Raw genomic sequence first — 21,340 nt, forward strand, 5'->3', positions numbered from 1 at the left:
ACTATAGAGCTTAGGACTGCCTTCTGCCTCCTGAACTCAAGAGCAAGCATTTATATCCTGAAAAGGCAGTGTGTTTTCTTTGGGAAACAACTTGTAACAGATGACTACCTGTCAGGTAGCACTAGTCCATCCCTCTTACATGTCTCCATTGCCTTTTTGTATGTGAAATGCATGAACCCACTCACTGTCAGCATGATTAGGGGGAGGTCATCACCCCTCATGTGAAAACAAATTACAGTGTCTGTCTGACATGCTGTCATCTGTTCCTGTTTCCCCTTGTGACTAGTGGCCCGTGTTTAAGGAATGGCTAATTCCTCATTGCCTCATAGATCCACAGAATCAATTCAAGGTAACTTAAATTGGCAGATGGTAACATGAGAACCTTGACTTTGTTTTCATAAGCATTACAAGCATCCAGGGGTAACAAATACTATTAACCTTGGGTTCCAACAGCAGGGAGACAATTGCAGAGAGGTAGGGCTAGGTTTGATATCTTGCTAACAATCAGAGCTATCCCAGAGTGCAATGGGCTGCCGTAGGAGGTGGGAGAGGTCTTCTAGCAGAGCCCAGAGGACTACTTGATGGGTATGTTGTAGAGAGAAATATACATTGGATTAGCTGAACTTGGAGGTCCCCTGTGATCCAAGCCTAGGGGCTGCTAACAGGGCTCACCTCAGAGATTGGTTCCATCTCAAAAGAATTTACTTTAAAGCAAGGACATTTGAACTACTTTAAAGCAAGAGGGACTGATGGGTTTGAAACTACCAACACTCTCAGGACATTACAAATGAGAAAATGATTTTTGCAAACATGGCTAAGTGTGAAAATGGATACCTTGATTTGCTTGAGCCCCCCAATTATCCAGGTAACTAGAACAACTGTATAAGGACTGGCTTCATTGAATAAACCACCAACAATCCTTTGTGTGACCAAGAGTAAACCCAGATGGACATGCAGGGAATCAGTATCCCCAAAGCCAAAGACTTATCTAACTTCGGGATATTATCTTCAGCTATTCTCTAACTTTGGACCAATTCTTTTCTTTTGGAAGAAATCTGCATAATCAAGGCTTGAATTGAACTGCCTATCCTGCACCCCTGGAATTCCTCACACGCTCCCCCATCTTGGGGGAGTGAGTGAGCCTTTCTAAGCCTACTTTTTCTCCAGATTTCTTGCCTACATTTGTTTAAACTGTATATAAACCCTTGCAATCTATCGCATGGTGTCCTATTCAGCAACAGGCTGAATAGCACCCATGATCATACAAGATTTTCTTCCCTGCTTAATAAAACCTTTCTTTTAATTTTTACAGGCATTGTCTTTCTCTAGTTTTCCCTTTTAAGAAGAAGGGGATTTAAATCTCAAGAACATACACATAATAAGATCAACTATGTGGCACAGTGGATAGAGTGCCAAGCCTGGAGTCAGGAAGACTCATCCCACTAAGTTCGAATCCGACCTCAGACACTTCCTAGCTTGGTGACCGTAAGCAAGTTGCTTCACCCTATTTGTCTCAGTTTCCTTATCTGTAAAATGAGCTGGAGAAGGAAATGGCAAACCACACCAGTATCTTTGCCAAGAAAACCCCAAATTGGATCATGGAGAGTCAGACTCAAGTGAAATGACTCAACAACAACGAAGAAGATCAGCTGGTTTCCCAAACTGTTACAAAATGTGTTAGTGGATCATAGCTAGCAGAGTCTAATATTTTTCCATATTTATAATAACAACTATAAGTGTTATGTAAGGTTTGCAAAGCACTTCTCCTACATCTCATTTGAGCCTCAGACCAATTATGGGAAGTAGGTGCTATTAGCACAATTATTTTCCTTTTATAGAGACTCTCTCTCTCTATAAGAGAGTCTAAAGTTCAGAGAGGCACTAAAGTCAGGACTTGAACACAGGTCTTCTGGAGTTCCAATCTAATATGTTATTCACTACACCATTAGACTGTAAGCTCTCTGAAGGCAGGGATGGTCTTTTACCTCTTTTTGTATCCCTTGTACTCAGCACATAGTAGGCACTTAATCAATGTTGGTTGATTGATTGATTATATTACACTTATTCAGTTTGCTTAATTGGCTCAACCTCCCCTACCCCCTTAGCAGGTGGGTAGTCATGTTGGAGGAGGTAGGAGATGGAGTTTCCTTTGGGAGGAGGAGGGGTGCAGTATAGACCTGAATTTTCATTGGTTTCAGCAGTGTGGTACTGGTTTGGGAATCAGAGGACCTGGTCCTGTCACTTGCTACTGGTGTGACCCATGAGACTTTGGTCTCGTCAGTAAAATAAGGGAGTTGAATGAGTTATTTTCTAAGGCCCCTCTAGCTCTTGAGCTATGATTCTGGTATGGAAACTCCCTTCATCAATGCAGATCAGAAACCTAATACAGAACTTAGAACCATAGACACTTCAATTCTAGAAGTGACCTGGCAGGTTCTTTTGCCCCAAGGGAGAAGGAAAGACTCAAGCACTGCAGCATTTGAGGGTAGTCCCCAAACCAAGCTTTCTCAAATCTTTAGGCAAGTTGAGACATTCATCTGTGTTTGGCACTATGGTAGTGCAGGAGGAGATGGGAGAGAGGCACTGTGAACCTCCACTTCAAGGTTCATTTGCAGCTACTGAGTGGTGACACGGTTTGCAGACCTAAACATATCTCTTCTGGATTTAAGCAACTGCCTACTTCCTCCTCCCCCTATCCCTCCTCTTCCTCCTCTCCCTCCTCCTTCTCCTCTTCTTCCTCTCCCTTCTCTCCCTCCTTTTCCTCCTCCTCTTTCTCCTCTTCCTTCTCCTTCTCTTCTTCCTCCTACTCCTCCTTCTTATCCCCTTCCTCCTCCTCCTCCTTCTCTTCTTCTTCCTCCTCTTCTCCCTCCATATCCTCTTTCTCCTTTTCCTTCTCTTTCTCTTCCTCTTTCTCCTCCTCCTCTTTCTCCTCTTCCTTCTCCTTCTCTTTTTCTTTCCCCTCCTCCTCTTCTTCCTCCTTACTTCTGCCCTTCCTTTGTAGTAATAACAATATATTTAAACTATATCATAACAATAGCCAGCATTCATATGGCATTGTAACAATGGAAAAGCACTTGATATTTTTTAACTCATTTGATCCTTACAACAACCCTGGGAGGTAGGAGCAATTATTGCCCCCATTTAAAAGATGGGGAAACTACAACAGAGAAGTGACTTGCTCAGGGTCACACAGCTACTAAGGAATCACTCTCAGTCTTCCTGATTCTAACTCCCATGCTCTATCCATTGTGCCATTTAGCTAGCTATAGTTATAGAGAGCACTTTAAGGTTTATGTGGAGAACGATTTACTTCCTTTATGTGAAGTACAGGATGGCGGTGGGTAGATGGGAAGCCTTAGAGTCAGAAAGACCAGGATCCAAGAGTCCTATTTATGATACTCTAGCTGTATGACCCTGAGTAAGTCACTTAACTTCTCAGTCTCTCTCTCTCTCTCTCTCTCTCTCTCTCTCTCTCTCTCTCTCTCTCTCTCACACACACACACACACACACTTCAGTCAACTCTAAGATTATAAGTGGAAAAATAGAGTGGAAAGAAAGTGGGACTTAGAATCAGAGGGCCTGGGTTGGAATGTTAGCTTTGCCACTCCCTTGCCTTTGTGACTTTGAATAAGTAAATTAACCTCCCTGAGCCTAAGTTTCCTTCTCTGCCAGACTAGATACCTCTAATGCCCTATCAAGCTCAAAATCTATAATCCTAAATTACTGATAAGTTGCTCATTTACATAGGGAAAGGGCACTTCCATACCAGGAGTTCCCCAAACCAATGATAACACAGTTTCATACCCTGTATCTCTAATTTAAAAAGAAAAAAAGGAAACTACATATCCTGGCTTCCCTAATGCAACTCCAGGTATAGCATTTGTACCAAAAGAAAGTACTAAGTAGGAGAAAGCTGCTTTTTAAGGGCAGAGCCTGCTTATTTTTCTCTTTGAATCTCCAGGGCCTACCAGAGTACCTGGAACACAGTAGGTGTTTAATAAATGTTGAAATGTTAGATAACAGAGATCTGTTTGGAGTTATAGAAGGCCTCCCCTCCTTAAACATGAGTTTATGGCACTGCCATAGCCAACAACTGAAGAACAATATTGTCCAACTCTTGGCAAGGATTGACTCAGTTAAAGGGAAGTCTTAGCTCATGGGGATGGAAAATGTACCCACCAAAATAGAATCATGGAATCTCAGAATTGGCAAAACATGCAGGAGACATGCAGTTAGTACAGCTAGGTGGTACAGCGTGCAGAGTGATGACTTTGGGAGTTGAGAAGACCTTTAATGAACACTCTCTAGCTATCAATGTGATCTTAAACAAGTCACTAAGCCTTTTTGTTTCCCCAACTGCAAAATGGGAAGGATAATAGCACCTACCTAACAAGATTGTGAGGTCAAATGATATAATAAATATAAGGCACTTTGGGGTTTTTTTCTTTTATTTTGTTTAGTTTTGCAGGGCAATGAGGGTTAAGTTATTTGCCCAGGGTCACACAGCTAGTAAGTGTCAAGTGTCTAATGCCGGATTTGAACTCAGGTCCTCCTGAATCCAGGGACAGTGCTTTATCCACTGTGCCACCTAGCTGCTCCCTATATAAGGCACTTTGTAAACCTTAAAATGCAATACAACACTAGCAAGTCTAGAAAAAGAATCCAGCTCTATAATGTACTCAAATAATTGTCATTCAGTTTTTGTTTGAAGCCTTCCAGTGATAGAGAACCTCCTAGATCCTGAGAGAGTCTGTTTTACTTTGGGACAGCTCTGATTGTTGGGAAATTTCCACTTATATCAAGTCTACATTTGTTTCTTTAACTCTTTAGTCCAATGAGTCTATCTCTATCCTCTGTGGCTAAGCAGATGAAGTCTAATCCTTCTTCTCTTTGCCAGCCCCCTTAAATACTTGAAACTAAGTGGATCCTGTCTCTGACTAAGCCTTTTCTTCTTCAAGCTACATACTCACAGTTCCTTCAGTCCATTGTGATGTGGCATGATTCGAGACCCTAGATCATGCTGGTTGCGCTCCTCTGGACACTCTCCAGCTTATCTAATGCCCTTTTAAAGCCATAATAACCAGAACTGGCCACCATACTTCAGAAGAAATCTGGCCACAGTGAGAAGAGCAGGCTCACTGCCAGATGCTCTGCAGCCCAAGACCACATTAGTCTCCTTGGCTGCCACAGTATGCCATTGACTCATATGGAACTTGTAGGCTGATAAATTAAAAACTAGATCTATGAGTGAAGACCTTTATTTTTCTCTTTCTTACTCTAAGGAGGCTACCCTGAAGCATCAGTGGATGTGCTGATTAAATTGGCATCCCCATCAGGATATCTTCTCTAACCCCTGTTTCCTTACGTTCCCCTTATATTACTGATAAATTGCTCATCCACATTGGAAAAGGGGGCTTCCATACCAGGAATTCCCCAAATCCATGAAAACACAGCTTTATACCTCCTCCCTAACAAAAATGCAAAGAAAAACCTCATATCCAGGCTCCACACCATTAACTTCTACAGAACTTGTAGGCTGCTAAATTAAAAGCTAGATATATGAGCAAAGACCTTTACTTTTCTTTTTCTGTCTCTAGGGAAGCTATTCTAGAGCAGTAGTGATTGTGTTGATTCAATAGTCATCTCCAACAGGATATATCTTCTTATCCCTGTTTTCTTATACTCACCTGACATTGGTCCAGAAGAATAAACTCTCTGATGAATAAGTCAGAAATGAATAAAGGGGTCAAATACATCACTGAAAGACATGCAGTTGTCTGACCTTACCAATGAGAGGAGAGAACCCAAGTTACCTGTAATCACCCAATAATCTCTAGTTGTTTCTGAGACATCGAGGTTTGGGTATTCCAAGGCTAAAACAAACAAAACAACAAAGATGAGTATACTTTCTTACATTTCTCCTGCTGGACAGGTTCTTACAAATGTTTGTCGCAAAAGAAAATCCAAGCATGCCAAAAAGAATGAATCAACTAAATCTAGCCTTCTCTTGCTCAGCGACTATTGACACATAACACTGGAAGGAACATTGTCCTTGGTCCTGAAAATGGATATACTTAGTTGAGGGCTGATTTGCAGACTCACCATTTTCTGGGATTTGCAGCTCTGAGCCAGATTATTACAATAAAGTGTTGGGGTTTTTTTAATTAAATGCTAGTACTCTCAAGGCATTTTTCCAGTGAAATGGAAGTTGTCCTGCCTAGATCTGTTTTCATTAATTTACAAAAAATGCTAATCTTTTCAGGGAATGGGAATCCTTTGGTATAATGGAGAATATCTGACTTGGGAGTCCAAAGACTGAGTGTGAATTCCAGATTTTCCTAAGTGACCTTAGGGAAAAACAAATCACTTACACCAGCCCAAACGATTGTGGTAAGGTTCCAATGGAACATCAATGTATCTGACAGTACCCTGTGATTATAAAGGACTCAAAAAAGATATCTTCATCCTCATCCTCATCCTCATTATTGTTATTATTATTGAAAGGCTGAATGCCTTGAATCAAGAAAACCTGCTTAGAAGTCTTGCTTTTGATACATAATGGCTGAGTGTGACTGCGGGCAAATCATATAATCTCTCAGGCCCCAGATGAGTCTCTAAGACCACAAGCTGCCAATGTGCACCAATGGAGGGAGTTTCCATACTGGGTGCTCCTCACATCAATAGAACAAAAAAAATTATCATGTACATTTTGCTCCAAAAGCTAAATTTAGTTGATCAGACAGCAGTTCATATAACTGTCAGTCTCAGACTTCTTTACAATTTGATGACAATCAAAATATGGAGGTGATGACAAAAAAAATTCTTCACATGTGGCCAGGAAGGAGATTGGAATTAGGGAAACTCAGAGTTCCCCAAATCCCTTCTCCCCAGAACGCATGGAAATACCCAAGAGCATGCCATGAAGTCCTTGCTGAAGAATTTAAATCAACAATATGAATCAAATAGAAGAAACACTTTGTTTTTGCTAAAAATGGAAAACCTGCCCTCCACCCTTGGACAACACACCGAGTGAAAGAAAAATTAGATCTCCAAGCTCAGACCTTTCTTTGCTTATCTGTGGCTAGCAAGGAAAAAAATGTTGGGGCAGGAGATGCAGGATACACAGTCTCAGGAGAACACAGGTAATGCATTTAATGAGGATTATGTAATTGTATCATTACAGGGTGTGCAGGCTCCAAGAGGAAGTCCACAACCCTACAGGGACTTTCATCAAGGGGAGCTGAGAGACTTAATTATAAATGAATTTACATCATGAAGCTGCATGGGCTGTGATGTCTCGACATAGAACAGGTGCCTTGTTACCTGCCGGCCTGGGGACTTCTGCCAACTGGCGACCTGGGGGAATGACATCAACCCTGGTGGCTGAGGGAAAGAAGCCCTGCCAGTTAAGTGAGCAACGTTTAGTCTGTTCAACTCAAAACCATCATATCTTTATTTTTTCCCCTTGTTTCCAGGAAAAGGGTGGGGATGGAATGTGATGAGAGCTCATGGTGACTGCTGAAAGATGTGATTGTGGGGAAGGCCATTTTGGAGGAGAGTTCCCAGGAGTGTGAGCTCAGCCCTCTCCCACAGGCATACTCACACTCTGCGATGGTTAGGGGCGGGTAGGTGAGGTAGAAGCCCACCAACTCGGCTGACAGCTGGCTCAAGAGGCTGCTGGAGACTGTGCCGTTGAGGAGCACGCTCTGATTCCGGACCACATAAGTCAAGGTAACCGCCTGTGAGGCATTTGACGTGTTCAAAATCTGAAACAACAGGAGAGAAGGGTCAACAAGAGGTACCAACTGAATCCTTGCTTTTTGAAGGGCTGGAGAAAACTCAGTGTTGGAGGTGTTGGAGTGGGCAGCTCTAGGGTGGGAATGTAGAGGACTTTAGATATCCTTTCTCTCCATCTATTTGTGTGGTTTAACTCCTGACTTCACTATTTCATTCCATGGCCCCCATAATTCACTCCTGATCCCTTGTTCTTCCTTAGTTAAAACCTTGGCATTATCTTCCTTCTTTCTCTCACATCTAGTTGGTTACTTTATAGATCATAGATTTAGAGCAGGAAGAATCATGGGTATTGAGTTAAGCCCTCTCATTTTACAGATGAGGAAATGGAGGTCTAGAGCAGGTAAATGACTTGTCCAGGGTCACACCTCTAGTAAATGATAAAGCAGAATTTGAATCTGGATCTTTTCCCCTTCCAAGTACAGCTCTTTGTCTCAAGTACCATGCACCATGCTGACTCTCAGTCCCACTCCTGTATCTCATCCATCTGTTTCCTTCTCACTCCTCACATTTTCACCACTGTAGTTTGGGCTCTTATTATCACTCACCTGAAGGATTACATCAGCCTCCTAGCAGGTTTTCACACCTCTTAACTAACCCTCCTACTATCCACCTGGTATATTGTTCCCACACTTGTTGTTTAGTCATTTTTCAGTTGTGTCAGATTCTTCATGACCCTGTTTGGGGTTTTCTTGGAAAAGATACGGGAGGGCTTGTCATTTCTTTCTCTACCTCATTTTACAGATGAGGAAACTGAGGCAAATGGGGGTAAGTGACTTGACTAGGGTCACACAGTTAATAAGTGTCTGAGGCTAGGTTTTAATTCAGGTCTTCTTGACTCCAGGTCCAGTGCTCTATCCACTAAGCCACCTAGCTGCTTCTAGGCAAAGATCATTGGTAAAACATCATGACAGAATTGTCCTTAAGACTGAGAGGCAGTGTGGCTTAATGGATAGAGCGCTGGGCTTGGAGTCAGGGAAACTCAGGGTGAAACCCCTAAAACAAGTTCTCAGTATCTATGGCAATTGCTGAAGACTGCACACAATGGATAAGCCGCTGGTCTGCACTGGTAGGTAGGAGTTTCCATAGATCCCAGATCTCGAGTTGGATGGGACCTCAGAGGCCACCTAATCCAACCCAATGTTGTGACAGATAAGGAAATTGAGGCCCAGGGAAGTCAAGTGATTTATGCAATAAAGACAGACAGTGAGAAAGCCCCAAAGGGTGGCTTTCTATAGGCCTCCTTCCATGGTACCACACTGCCTCTTTCTTCAGGGAGATCCCCAAACTGTGACCGAACAGAAAAGTACTGTATTTTATAAGCAGTGACATGTCACAAAAGAGCAATGCCTTGGAGTACAAAGATAGATGACAAAAAGCTTGGCATGAGACTCGACGGAGAAGGGATATTTAGAGGTAATTCATAGACTCAAGCAGAAGCAAGATAACAAGGAGAACTACATTGGGATCACATGGCTCACATCACAGTTTGCAAGGCATATTTCTCACATCAACTCTGAGGCAGACAGGATAAGCATTAATACCCCTATCTTACAGATGAAGCAACTGAGAATCTGAGAAGGTCTTTCTCTGAGCAGCGTCATGGCCGGAATTTTAACAGATTTCTTGACTCCAAGGCCAGCACAGTTTCCATTTTATCACACTGCATCCTATTGGATATTAAAAATCCCAATCTATTCTCATTGTCAATGACAGTGGAACCATCACACTTAAGTCTAATACCTCAGTACCTGATGTGCCAGGGAAGGGGAAGTCACACTTGGGAAAACAATGTTCTGAAAAGCTGATGGATCTAACTGAATTTATAAGAGTGAAACTAAAAAAGAAAACATTCCAGGAATTGACTTTCAATAGTGTATGCATGTTTTAGGAGTATCCTTGATGAAAAATTAAGAAGTTAACACGAAGGATTTCACAATCAATTCTCTGTAGCAAGTCACATTCACATTCACATTCACATTCACACAATTGACCAAGAAAGATAGAGTAGGCAACATTTTACTATCTTTTATCAATTTATCTCCAAACAAACATCTTTTGGACTTAGGTAGATAAGTGATGTAATGGACAGAGTGCTGGATTTGGAGCAAGGAAGATCTGAGATACTAGCTATGTGACCTGGGCAAGACATTTAACCACATTCTGCCTCAGTTTCCTCATGTGTAAAATTGGGGTCATAGTAGCACCTGTCCCACGGGGTTGTTTTGAGAATCAAATGAGATGACATATGAAATGCTTTCTAAATCTTAAAGGGATATTTAAAGGGTGGTGATGGTGGAGGTGGTAGTAGCAGTACTAGTAACAGCAGCAGCACTAGTAGTACTACTACTAGCAAGTAGGAGGAGGAGATCTTCTAAGGTCCCTACCAACTTTAGCTGCATAATCCTATGATTCTTGACAGATGAAACCATAGAGAACCTCATTCAACAACTCTCTGATTATATCAAGCAAGGTCTAAAATGTTTGCTGACGGGAGTCAGCACTATGTTGGAAGACATAGAGCACAAAGTCCCTGTGGATAATAATGGTAATTAATAATAGCAATAATAGCTAACATTCATATACCTCTTTAAGGTTTGGGAAGCACTTTTCAAATGCCATCTATGCTATAATTATCCCCATTTTACTCATGGAGAAACTGAGGCAGACAGAAGTGAAGACACGTGCCGAGGGTCACATAGTTAGCGAGAATCTAAGACCACATTTTAACTCAGGTCTTCCTTCCTTGTGGTCTGGTGCTCTATCCACTGTGCCATCTAATTGTGTTGATGGATTCTCTAGAGAAAATAAAGTTCTCCCAATGTTCCAGTATGAAGATGACATCTTGCCAATTGCACTAAGCACTGGAATACTTCAGGGTCTCAATGAGAGCCATAGCTACTCTAAAGAGATTGGCCTGGTAATTGCTGTCGAAAAATCCAACCCATGTGGATGAAGATTGTTATTTATTACATGAAATTGAATGGACAGCCCATTTGGGTAATTCATTAGTACTCACATCTTGGACGGGCACTGCAAATGGACCTGGGATCAGAATTAAATAGGACAAAGCACTCTGTATTGTTCAGTGTTTTCAACAATCCTAAGCTATTCTCAGCCACCAAAGGCTATGCTTTGTACAGCAATAACCTTCTGGTGATGCTAGAGGGGTGTGAATCATTAGGATAATCAAAATTGTAGGTGTCTCAAAAGCAATGGAAAGAGCAATATGGTTGGGATAAGTTGTCTGCAGAATATTAACCATGATAACTTGTGTGCAAAGAATGATATAAAAGATATTCTTGAGGACCATAGACTGAAAGCTGGAAGGGTCTTCAGAGGACATTCCTTCATTTTAGAGGCAAGAAAATTGAGTTCTGGAAAGAGAAAAATGACCTGTTCAACATCACACAGGAAGTAAGTGATAATGGTGGGATTTGAACCCAGGTAACCTCACTCCAAGCAAAGTATTCTTTTTACCTCACCATGTTATCCTCATGTGTATGAACAGAAAGAGAGATAAACTTTAATGTAAGCCATCTGTTCCACTTTCTATTTGTTGTCTTCTGTTCATTTGCATCTATGAATACTCTCTAAATTGCAACAAGAGCAAGAAATAACACATCGAAGGATAGTCCAAGTGGTCCCCTCCAAAATACTAAAATACCAAGGAGAAGGCTTCCAGAAAACTATAAAATACTGGTATCCATGAAATACTAAAACAAACAAACAAAAACCCAAAAACCCAAGAGGAAAGTTTCCACCATACTGGGTTGGTTGATCCTATTAGAATGTAAGCCCCTTGGGGCAGCTAGATGGCGCAGTAGTTAAAGTACCGGCCCTGGATTCAGGAGTACCTGAGTTCAAATCCGGCCTTAGACACTTGACACTTACTAGCTGTGTGACCCTGGGCAAGTCACTTAACCCCCATTGCCTGCAAAAAAAAAAAAAGAATGTAAGCTCCTTGAGGGTAGCTAGGTGGCACAGTGGATAAAGCACTGGCCCTGGATTCAGGAGGACTTGAGTTCAAATCCAGCCCCAGATGCTTGACACTTACTAGCTGTGTGACCCTGGGCAAGTCACTTAACCCTCATTGCCCCACAAAAAGGGAAAAAAAGGATGTAAGCTCTTTGAGGGGAGTCAGGGGCACAGATGATATAAAGACAGAATCTATCAATGAAAATTAATTTCTTCAACTAGTTGTTTCTATGATCAATTGCTGCTTTCAAATTCTATTGTGGCTTCATAGACAGACCCTCTGTATAAAATGGTTGGGTACAGGAATTCAGATATATTGTTGGTCAAACCATATCCCCGTATCCAAAACTTGATCTTAATATGATTCTGACAATTCTGTCAGTCTACTGGGACAGACATCAAAGAAATTCCAATCCTACCCTAAATGTTCTTGTCAAATGATTTTCCCTGCTCTTTTTTTTTTTTTTGGTGGGGCAATGAGGGTTAAGTGACTTGCCCAGGGTCACACAGCTAGTAAGTGTCAAGTGTCTGAGCCTGGATTTGAACTCAGTTTCTTCTGAATCCAGGGCTGGTGCTTTATCCACTGTGCTACCTAGCTGCCTCTCCCCCCCCCCCCCGCCCCACTTTTGATAGTTCTTTTGAGTATTGTTTTCCCTCATTTATAAGCTCCTTGAGGGGAGGGATTCGATTTATTTTTCTTATTTGTATCTCTAGCACTTAGCTCAGTGTAGCATATAGTAGACGCCTAATAAATATTTATTGACTGAATGATGGAAGGTCCGAGGCCCTAAAGCCAGTGATACATAAAAGGCTTTCACTCAAGTAACAAAGATGTCATTTTTTACAGTGTCCTATTTAAGATTTCTTTTGAATGGCCTACATTTGACAGGATGGCTATTTTTAATCTCATTTCCACAATATGCAATTAGAATCTTTTTCTAGCGGAAGGCTGGCCAATTCCTGATTATGATGGCCTAACCCAATGACTGCATGAGGGCATAATGCTGGAAGGGGGCTCTTAGAAATCATCTAGTCCAACTCAGTCACTTTATTTTTAAAAAAAGTTTCACTGATTCTTTAATTTATATATTACAGTAATTGGGGGTTACACCCCTCTCCATCCACCCATATTGAACCTTCCCTTTTCCTTTTCTTTTTTTTTTCAGGGCAATGAAAGTTAAGTGACTTGCCCAGGGTCACACAGCTAGTAAGGGTCAAGTGTCTGAGGTTGGATTTGAACTCAGGTACTCCTGAATCCAGGGCTGGTACTTTATCCACTGCGTCACCTAGATGCCCCCCCCCCAACCTTCCCTTTTAACAAAGAAAAAACTGAGTCAAATCCAGTCAATAAGCATTTATTAAGCATATACTGTCGGTCTGGCACTGGGCTAAGCACAGTGATCTAAGTAATCCAAGATTTAGAACTGGAGAGCACCTCAGAGGCCACCTAGTTCAATTCGTTCATTTTACAGATAAGGGAACTGACGCACAGGGAGATTAAATCAATTTCTCACCTGAGGTCACACAGACAGTAAGTAACTGATTGGAATCTGGTCCCCTCTTCCCAGAGTCAACTCTCTTTCTATTGTAGTGCAGTGGATAAAGGGCTAGACCTAGAGTTAAGAAGACTGGAATTCAAATCCAGACTTAGACACTTCCTAGTTGTGTGGTCTTGGAAAAGTCACTGTACCTCTGTCTGCCTTAGTTTCCTCCTTGTAAAATAGTAGCACCTACCTCCCAGGTTGTTGTGAGGATCAAATGAGATAATATTTATAAAGTGATACACAGTACCTGGTATGTAGTAGGTGCTTTACAAATGGTTATTCCTTTCCCCCTCACCAAGCCTTACCTCCTAACAATGCGTATGGCATTCTTTTCTGGTAGGTTACAGTGTACATTCTCTACAACAAAGGTGGGCTTTTTAGTTTCTCAAAAGGAAGCCTCCCATTAGTGATGCTTTTGTTTGTACTACTCAGATGTATATATTGTTCTCTGGGTTTTGCTTCTTTCCTTTGCATCAGTTGCTACATCATCCCATTTTAAAAAATATGTTTATTTAATTTTTTATTTTTTTGCAGGGCAATTAGGGTTAAGTGACTTGCCCAGGGTCACACAGCCAGTAAGTGTTAAGTGTCTGAGGCCGGATTTGAACTCAGGTACTCCTGACTCCAGGGCTGGTGCTCTATCCACTGTGCCATCTAGCTGCCCCAGATCCTAGAGTGTCTTAAAAAGGAGACCTTATGGATGAGAACAATCTGAGAAAAATGTAAAACCTGTTGACAATCTGTAATTGTGTCCTTGTACCTGTGAAGAACATAGATTCAGTTATAAAGACTCTGTGGCCTAGGCATGGTGCCGCTTCTTGGGATCCTGGGGAATTCTCTAAGAATTGCAAGGCAGGTGCCAATCTACATTGGTGGAGGGAGTTTCCTCATGAGGAGTCCCTTATTCCAATGAAATTCCAGGTCTAGACCTTCCTCCCATAACTCAATGAAAAAATATGCTTAATGATCTCTACCTGACAACATAAATTCCAAGTCTGTGATATATTCTGAGATCCCATATTCATGAAGTCAATCATAGTGGCATACTTCCACATATATTCTTTTTTCTTTTTAAATTTTTATTTATTTATTTTTGTGGGTCAATGAGGGTTAAGTCACTTGCCCAATGCCACACAGCTAGTAAGTGTCAAGTATCTGAGGCCAGATTTGAACTCAAGTCTTCCTGAATACAGGGCCTGTGCTTTATCCACTGAGCCACATAGCTGTCCCCAACAATACTTTAAAAAAAAGCCAGAGAAAAGCTTCCCAGTGTGTGGAGTAGATTGTTGAGGGAGGATTTATGAAGAAACAAAGACAAGACTCATAAAATATGCAAAGACATTGAGGATAGACAACCAGCAGGGATAGGGGGTATACCTGTATTCATGTAATTGAGACTCCTTCAAACTTTCAAAGTCTCATCTCCTTCACTTTTTCAGTGTGACCCTGAGAAAAGGGCATCATTCCAGCACAAAGAGTGACCATTAATGTGGGTCCTTCCACTCAGGAGCACATTGGCAGTGTCCTTCCTGCCAATGTGGGATGAGGTCAAATCCTTTCCAGAGCATGGTTCTCACTTCCAGCCCAAGGTACAAAGTAGACTATAGACCAGAGAGGAATACTGCAATAGCTGTCAGGCCAAACTTTCTTGGACAGAGATCAGGACCATGGTCAGTGACCCTCAAACAATCATGGTAAAGGGAACAAACCCACAGAACTAAAAATGGGCAAGTGCCATCCTGATGATCAGAAAAGGGAAGAAGAATCTTTATAACATAACTTGACCTTATTTCCTAGTAAAATTCAAGGACTTCTTACTAAGGACATGGCTTGTGTGCATTTGAAAAGGGATATATGAGGAGATCACTATGAGTCAATCAGAACAAATCATGCCAGAATTTCCTAATTTCCTTTTCAACAGTATGATTAATGACAATAATGATTATAAGGATGATGATAGAGGATTACATTTAGAGAGCACTTTAAAGTTTGCAAAGAAATTTTACAAACAGTATCTCATTTTATCCTTACAACAACCCTTGGGAAGTATAGGTGCTTCTATTATTATTCCCATTTTATGGATGATGAAACTGAGGCAGAAAAAAGGTTAAGAGCGATTATTATCCTTAATTTACAGATGAATAAATAGAGGCAGCCAGGTGTTAAATGACTTGCCCAGGATCACACATATAACCAGCATGTATCAGAGGCAGGATTTGAACCCAGGTCTTCTTGGCTTCAAGGCCATATTTCTAACCACTATACCAGGCTGCCTCTTTATGTAAACAGGTGCTGCTGATGCTACAACTGATGAGGAAGAAGAGGAGGAGGAAGCTACAAAGACATTTGAAAAGGGCGATTCCAAGTGAGTAGTTACCAATCTCTTTATTAACATCACACACCAGCCAGGCTGAAACACAGCTAAGTTGGGAAAACTGGAGCTTTGTCTCAGGGCATCAGGATTGGGGATTCTTGCTCACATTGGTCTCCCATGTTATGTACCTCATAGTTCTCTCTCCCATGGAATAGCCCTTCTCCCTCACTCATTCCTGATCCACTCCCCTCCAGTATCCCACTGTCAAGGCACCCAATGCCCAAGGACCCACCTTCCCTTTCAATCCCCACAAGAGTCACAGTGGATAGAGCACTGGACCTAAAGTCAGACCTGAGTTCAAACCTGGCCTCAGGCCCTAGCTAGGTCATTTCACTTCCACCTGCCTCCATTTCCCCATTTGTAAAATATATATACTAATAGAACCTACCTCTCAAATTTATGATGGATCAGATGAGATAATATTTGTAAAGCACTTTGCAAACCTTAAAATGCTATATAAATGTCAGGTGTTATCTTCATCCTCATCAATAATTATCACAAACTGCCTCCTCTTTTGGCATACCTGCACCTTAAGTTAGACTCTCCTCTGTCCTCTGTCCCACCTCCTCACCCCTAGTTGCATTTTATTATTAGCGGATCATTACCTCCACAGTCAGGTTGCTAGTGGTACTCAGAACTTTTTTCTCTGCATCCTGAAATGCTTTCTGCAGCCTTTGTTCCATTGTCTGAGCAAACTTGCAGGACTGGATGTTGTCTGATTGGCCCACAAACTGCAGCACTAGAAACAGAGAAAAAAACATCTCTCACCAAAAAATAGACTTCTCCATCCTTTTGGACTAACTGTGATATCGAGGACAACTGATACCATTTTTTTATTATGACATGATTGATGTAACAATAAGGCCTGGCAAGAGTTGCCCGTATATGTTGAAACACAGCATGGAAAATGATTTAGTAAGTACAAGAATTGCAAGTCCAGCCAAAGCCAAGGTTCCCTACAGACCAAAGGATTTCATTTCATTCCAATAAGTGTATCTGTTAGCATCTGCTTGGGGAAAGAAGGCAGCCCAAAATGGGGAGATAACTATCTTCAAATTGTTTTCTTTAAATGCATCAATGCCCAGTCACTTCTATAACTAGTTCCAAATGAAATTAGTTGAGTATGGCAACATTCTCATTCTGCCACTAATAACTGATATTCAGTGGGCAGCCTGGGGGATGACTAGGGTAGGATTCAAAGAATCAGATACAAGTCCTGGCTTCACCCCTTACTGATTGTGTGGCCGACTGTAAGGCATCATCACACATTCCTGGCCCTCAGTTTCTTCATCTGTAATATGGAAACGATACTGCCCTGTTTTCCTTTCTCTCACAGTGTTCTTATGAGGATCAGATGAAATAGTGTCTGTAAAAGCATAAGGTAAACTATAAAGTGTGAGTGAGGGACAGTGGAAAGAGCTCTGGATTTGGAGGTAAGGTACCTGAGTTCAAATTCCGACTCAGTTCTTTATTACCTAGTTGGCACAGTGTAGTAGATAGAATTGACCTTGGATTCAGAAAAACCTAGGCATCTTCTCTCTTCCATTCTCATCCCTGTGAGTAAAATGGTCCTCTTCCTTCTAAAGTACCTCCAGAGGTCCTCATCAGAAGGAAGTACTCACCTGTCTTCAGCTGGAAGGCATAGGCTGGCTGGGGGTTCCATGGCAAGGCCAACACTGCCACAGACTGCAGATTTGGCACGTGCTGCTTCAGGTCAGAAGTGACGTTGCTAATGCCATAAGCAACCAGGGACTCGACAACAACAGCAGGGATGTAGACCAGTTTCCCCTTCGTGACATAATAACCAACTGTCACATTGTGGGAATGCTCCAGAATTTCCACCTGGAAAAAAAATGAGCATAGCAGCCCACCATGAAAGAATCATTGTCAGCATCACCACCACCACCACGATCTTTATAGAACTTATTTTCACAATGCTCTAAAGTAATTCTCCCCTCAACTAGTATCTGGCACATATTAAGTGCTTACTAATTAATTGATTGTTGGATTTTATTGAAAGCGAATCACATTGGGCCACAGTGCAATAAACGACTGGCCATTGTAGCTTAGATATATGATATTCTGGCAAAAGAGTATTCCAGCTAATAGAAGATGACCAAATATGCCACACAGATGATTAATTTTCAAAGAATTAGAATAAAAGAGAATATAATTGATACCACAACATGGGAATAATAATACTCACAAGGGCTGCTGGGAGGAAAACACTCTATAAATATTTAAGAATGATTACTATGATTATTTTTAGAGTCAGTTGACAAGTATTTAGGAAACACTCACTCAACATGTGCCACGATGGGGATAGAAAGAAAGGCCCCATAGGAGCTCACATTCTAATAGGGGAGATGTATACAGGAAGAAGTAGATCTATACAATTGACCTAGGGAAGTGAGGAAGGAATAGTTAATATTATTCTCTTCTTGAAAGAATGCTGAATAAAACAGCTTTTAAAATATTTCTTATCTCTTAGTAAAGTTGAGATGTGGGTGTGGAAGTGTGGAATGTGTGGAAGGGCCAGCTCCAGAACTAGAAGCATGAAGACTTGTCATCTGTGTAGAGTCCCCAAGCACAAAATCCCACTTTATTTCATATGCTATTCATTTAATCAGTCACCAAGTGTGATTCCACCTAGTGTGTTCCAGGCACAGTGCCAGGTGTTGGGGACACACACAGAAGAAACTAATAGTCCATGGCCTTGAAGAACTTCATTCTCCTGAATCTCAGATTTAGAAGGGACCTTAGAGACCCACTAGGCTGATCCATCTCCCCAGGATTTAAATGTAGTTCCAAACTACTTAGAGTGGATGAGATGGCCAATGCCAGGTTACTGAAATGTAGGAAAGTCTGATAAGAGGGTCCCTTTGCCATAAAACCACTACAGCTGTTAACTACTGGAAGAATGTCAAGGACTCAATAACCTAGTCATGCTACTCTACGTAATGGAAGAGGCATAAGAGCTAGGTGGCACAGTGCATGGAGTGCAGGTCTTGGAGTCAGGAAGAGCAGAGCTGGAATCCTGCCTCGGATGCTTACTAGCTGGGTGACCTTTGACAAGTCACTTCACCTCATTGTGCCTCTGTTTTGTCATCTATAAAATGGGAATAATAATAATAACATCTCCCTCACAGGGTTGTTGTGACAGTCAACTGAGTTAACAACTAAGGTGCTTTGCAAACCTTAAAGCACCATATAAATGCTAGTAGGAGTAGTAATAGTAACAGTGGTGGTGGTAAGGGATAGTGGAAGTGGTAGTATTAATGGTAGAGGTAGTTATAGGTCATAGTAGCATTGGTAGTGGCAGTAGTAGTGCTGGTGGTAGAGGTAGTGATAGTATTAGTGGTAAAGGTAGTAAGTAGTAGGTCATAGTGGTGGTGATAGCAATAGAGTAGTAGTAGTAGTAGAAGTGGTGGTGGCGGTGGTGGTTGGTTCCAGTCCGAAGTCTGACACCTCTTATTTTTCAGGGCAATGAAGGTTAAGTGACTTGCCCAGAGTCACACAGCTAGTAAGTGTCAAGTGTCTGAGGCCAGATTTTGAGCCCAGGTCCTCCTGAATCCAGGGCCAGTGTTTTATCCACTGTGCCACCTAGCTGCCCCCTGCCCCCTCTTAACTGTGAACTTGTATGAGTCATTTAATCATTTTTTGTTCCATGTTGAAGGGCTAGCTGATACATTCTCATCAACAAAATTACATAATGTTGCTAATTTTTCAAAAGACTTTCTGTATTGGAAAGAGGACTATCCTCAATCAGAAGGTCTGAGTTCAAGTCTTGGCCTCACTTTGCTTACTAGTTGTGTGACCTTGAACAATTCACTTAATGTCATGTGTTGTACTGTTACCTTTAGGCTTTAGAGGAAGAAGGTAGAGGAGGTCATTGAGGCCAGTGCCATCCCTTGGACAGGCAAGGAAGCTGGGGACCAGAGAAGTGAAATCACTTGTTCAAGGTCACATAGGCAAAAAGGAGCAGGGCTAAGATTCAGGAATCCCAGTTCCCTGAGCCTTGTCTGAAAATGGGGAGGAGGGTATCTATGCTATCTATCCCAAAGGCTTGTTTTGAGGAATGGAATGATTGGACTAGATTTTTGTCAGGCAGGTCTTTATAACCTCTTGTTTTCAATGCTTGTGTTTTGGGGGTTTTTTGTTTGTTTTTTGCAGGGCAATAAGAGTTAAGTGACTTGCTCAGGGTTACACAGCTAGTAAGTGTCAAGTGTCTGAGGCCAGATTTGAACTCAGGTCCTCCTGGATATAGGGCGGGTGTTTTATCCATTGCACCACCTAGCTGCCCTCCCCCCCTTTTTTACATTTGTAATGAAAACCACTATTTTGTGAAACCTCTCCAAAACTAATGCTTTCATCCCAGTGTTTATATATGCTGTTATAATGTTCCCATTCATCACAACTATTGTTATCATCCAGTTTTGGCATCATGAAGAAGTGGTCTCTGGACCCTAAGTATTTTTGGTGATTAGAAAAAAAATCTCTGCTCTAGGCTGTGGTAGGCAGGGCATCCTGCCTCAACTAGAAGTCTTTTTTTTTTTTTTAGTGAGGCAATTGGGGTTAAGTGACTTGTCCAGAGTCACACAGCTAGTAAGTGTTAAGTGTCTGAGGCCGATTTGAACTCAGGTACTCCTGACTCCAGGGCCGGTGCTCTATCCACTGCGCCACCTAGCTGCCCCTCAACTAGAAGTCTTTAAGCAAAGGCTGGATGATGACCTCTTGACAGGGATATTGTAGAAGGGTAGGTTACCCTTGATGGTCTCTGAGGACACCTCAAATTCTTTGGTTCTGTGAAGGTAGGGGAAAAAAACCAGCTCAACCAGACCAAGCATATGCAGAAGAAATCCATGCTAGAGGTAGCAGAGTTTGGAAAGCATTAAGGGATCAAATGTCAAATTTATCTCAAGGCACAAAATCAAGTAGTTGGAGAAATGAACATTATTATTACTCCCTTTGCTCCTTCTGAAAATCAGCCAAGAAGATATCAGTAACTACTGACCCAAATGCATACTTTCTCTATAAAATCTTTATGAGAAAGAGCTATACGTGGATCAAGGATATCTTTGATGAAAATAGGAAAAGAGAACAGACAAGTTTTTGTAGATGGTCTTCTACAGCACATCACAACTTCATGGCTAAAAAATTGATTGAAGGGGATAGAGTTCAAGTGTTTATTTATTACCAAGAGAAAAAGTATTTGACACAGTAAAGTGATATGCATCCTTAAATGATCTTTTGATGAAGCTGTACAATTATTAAGAACAGAGAAACCTTTATAGCTATAATCATAGAGCCAACCTTGTTCAATGATGCCTTATGAATAACAGGGAGATGTAGGTTTGCCAAACATGCTTACTATGGTCATAGCTCAGAGTCTAAGGGAAGGGAAGAGATTTTTTTAATTGTCATTTTTTGTTTCTGATTATAGAGGGTAAGGGTCTTTTAGATGCTTTTGTTTGCAGATGACATCAAGCACCAGATACTACTGGGACTCTTCATTGGGATAAACTGTTATTCAAAAACAACTGGCCTAACAATCCATATGGGAAAAATGAAATGGATTAAAAATGCCTACCACTAAACATATAACATGTAATTGTGTGGAAGATTCTATTGCCATATGACATATAGTTG

The 21,340-nt window shown here is 41.5% G+C and overlaps 1 protein-coding gene across 1 annotated transcript in view; it reads right to left on the reverse strand.

Moving 5' to 3' along the window:
- KIAA1549L (KIAA1549 like) overlaps window positions 1–21,340 on the reverse strand; it is a 311,060-nt gene that overhangs the window by 121,277 nt on the left and 168,443 nt on the right. Inside the window, 4 exon segments of the mRNA XM_043969915.1 lie at window positions 5,815–5,874; window positions 7,605–7,767; window positions 16,297–16,430; window positions 17,314–17,533. Of these exon segments, the coding sequence (XP_043825850.1) occupies window positions 5,815–5,874; window positions 7,605–7,767; window positions 16,297–16,430; window positions 17,314–17,533 (577 nt within the window).

Source organism: Dromiciops gliroides, chromosome 6 (genome assembly GCF_019393635.1).
Source record: "Dromiciops gliroides isolate mDroGli1 chromosome 6, mDroGli1.pri, whole genome shotgun sequence".
Taxonomy (NCBI): domain Eukaryota; kingdom Metazoa; phylum Chordata; class Mammalia; order Microbiotheria; family Microbiotheriidae; genus Dromiciops; species Dromiciops gliroides.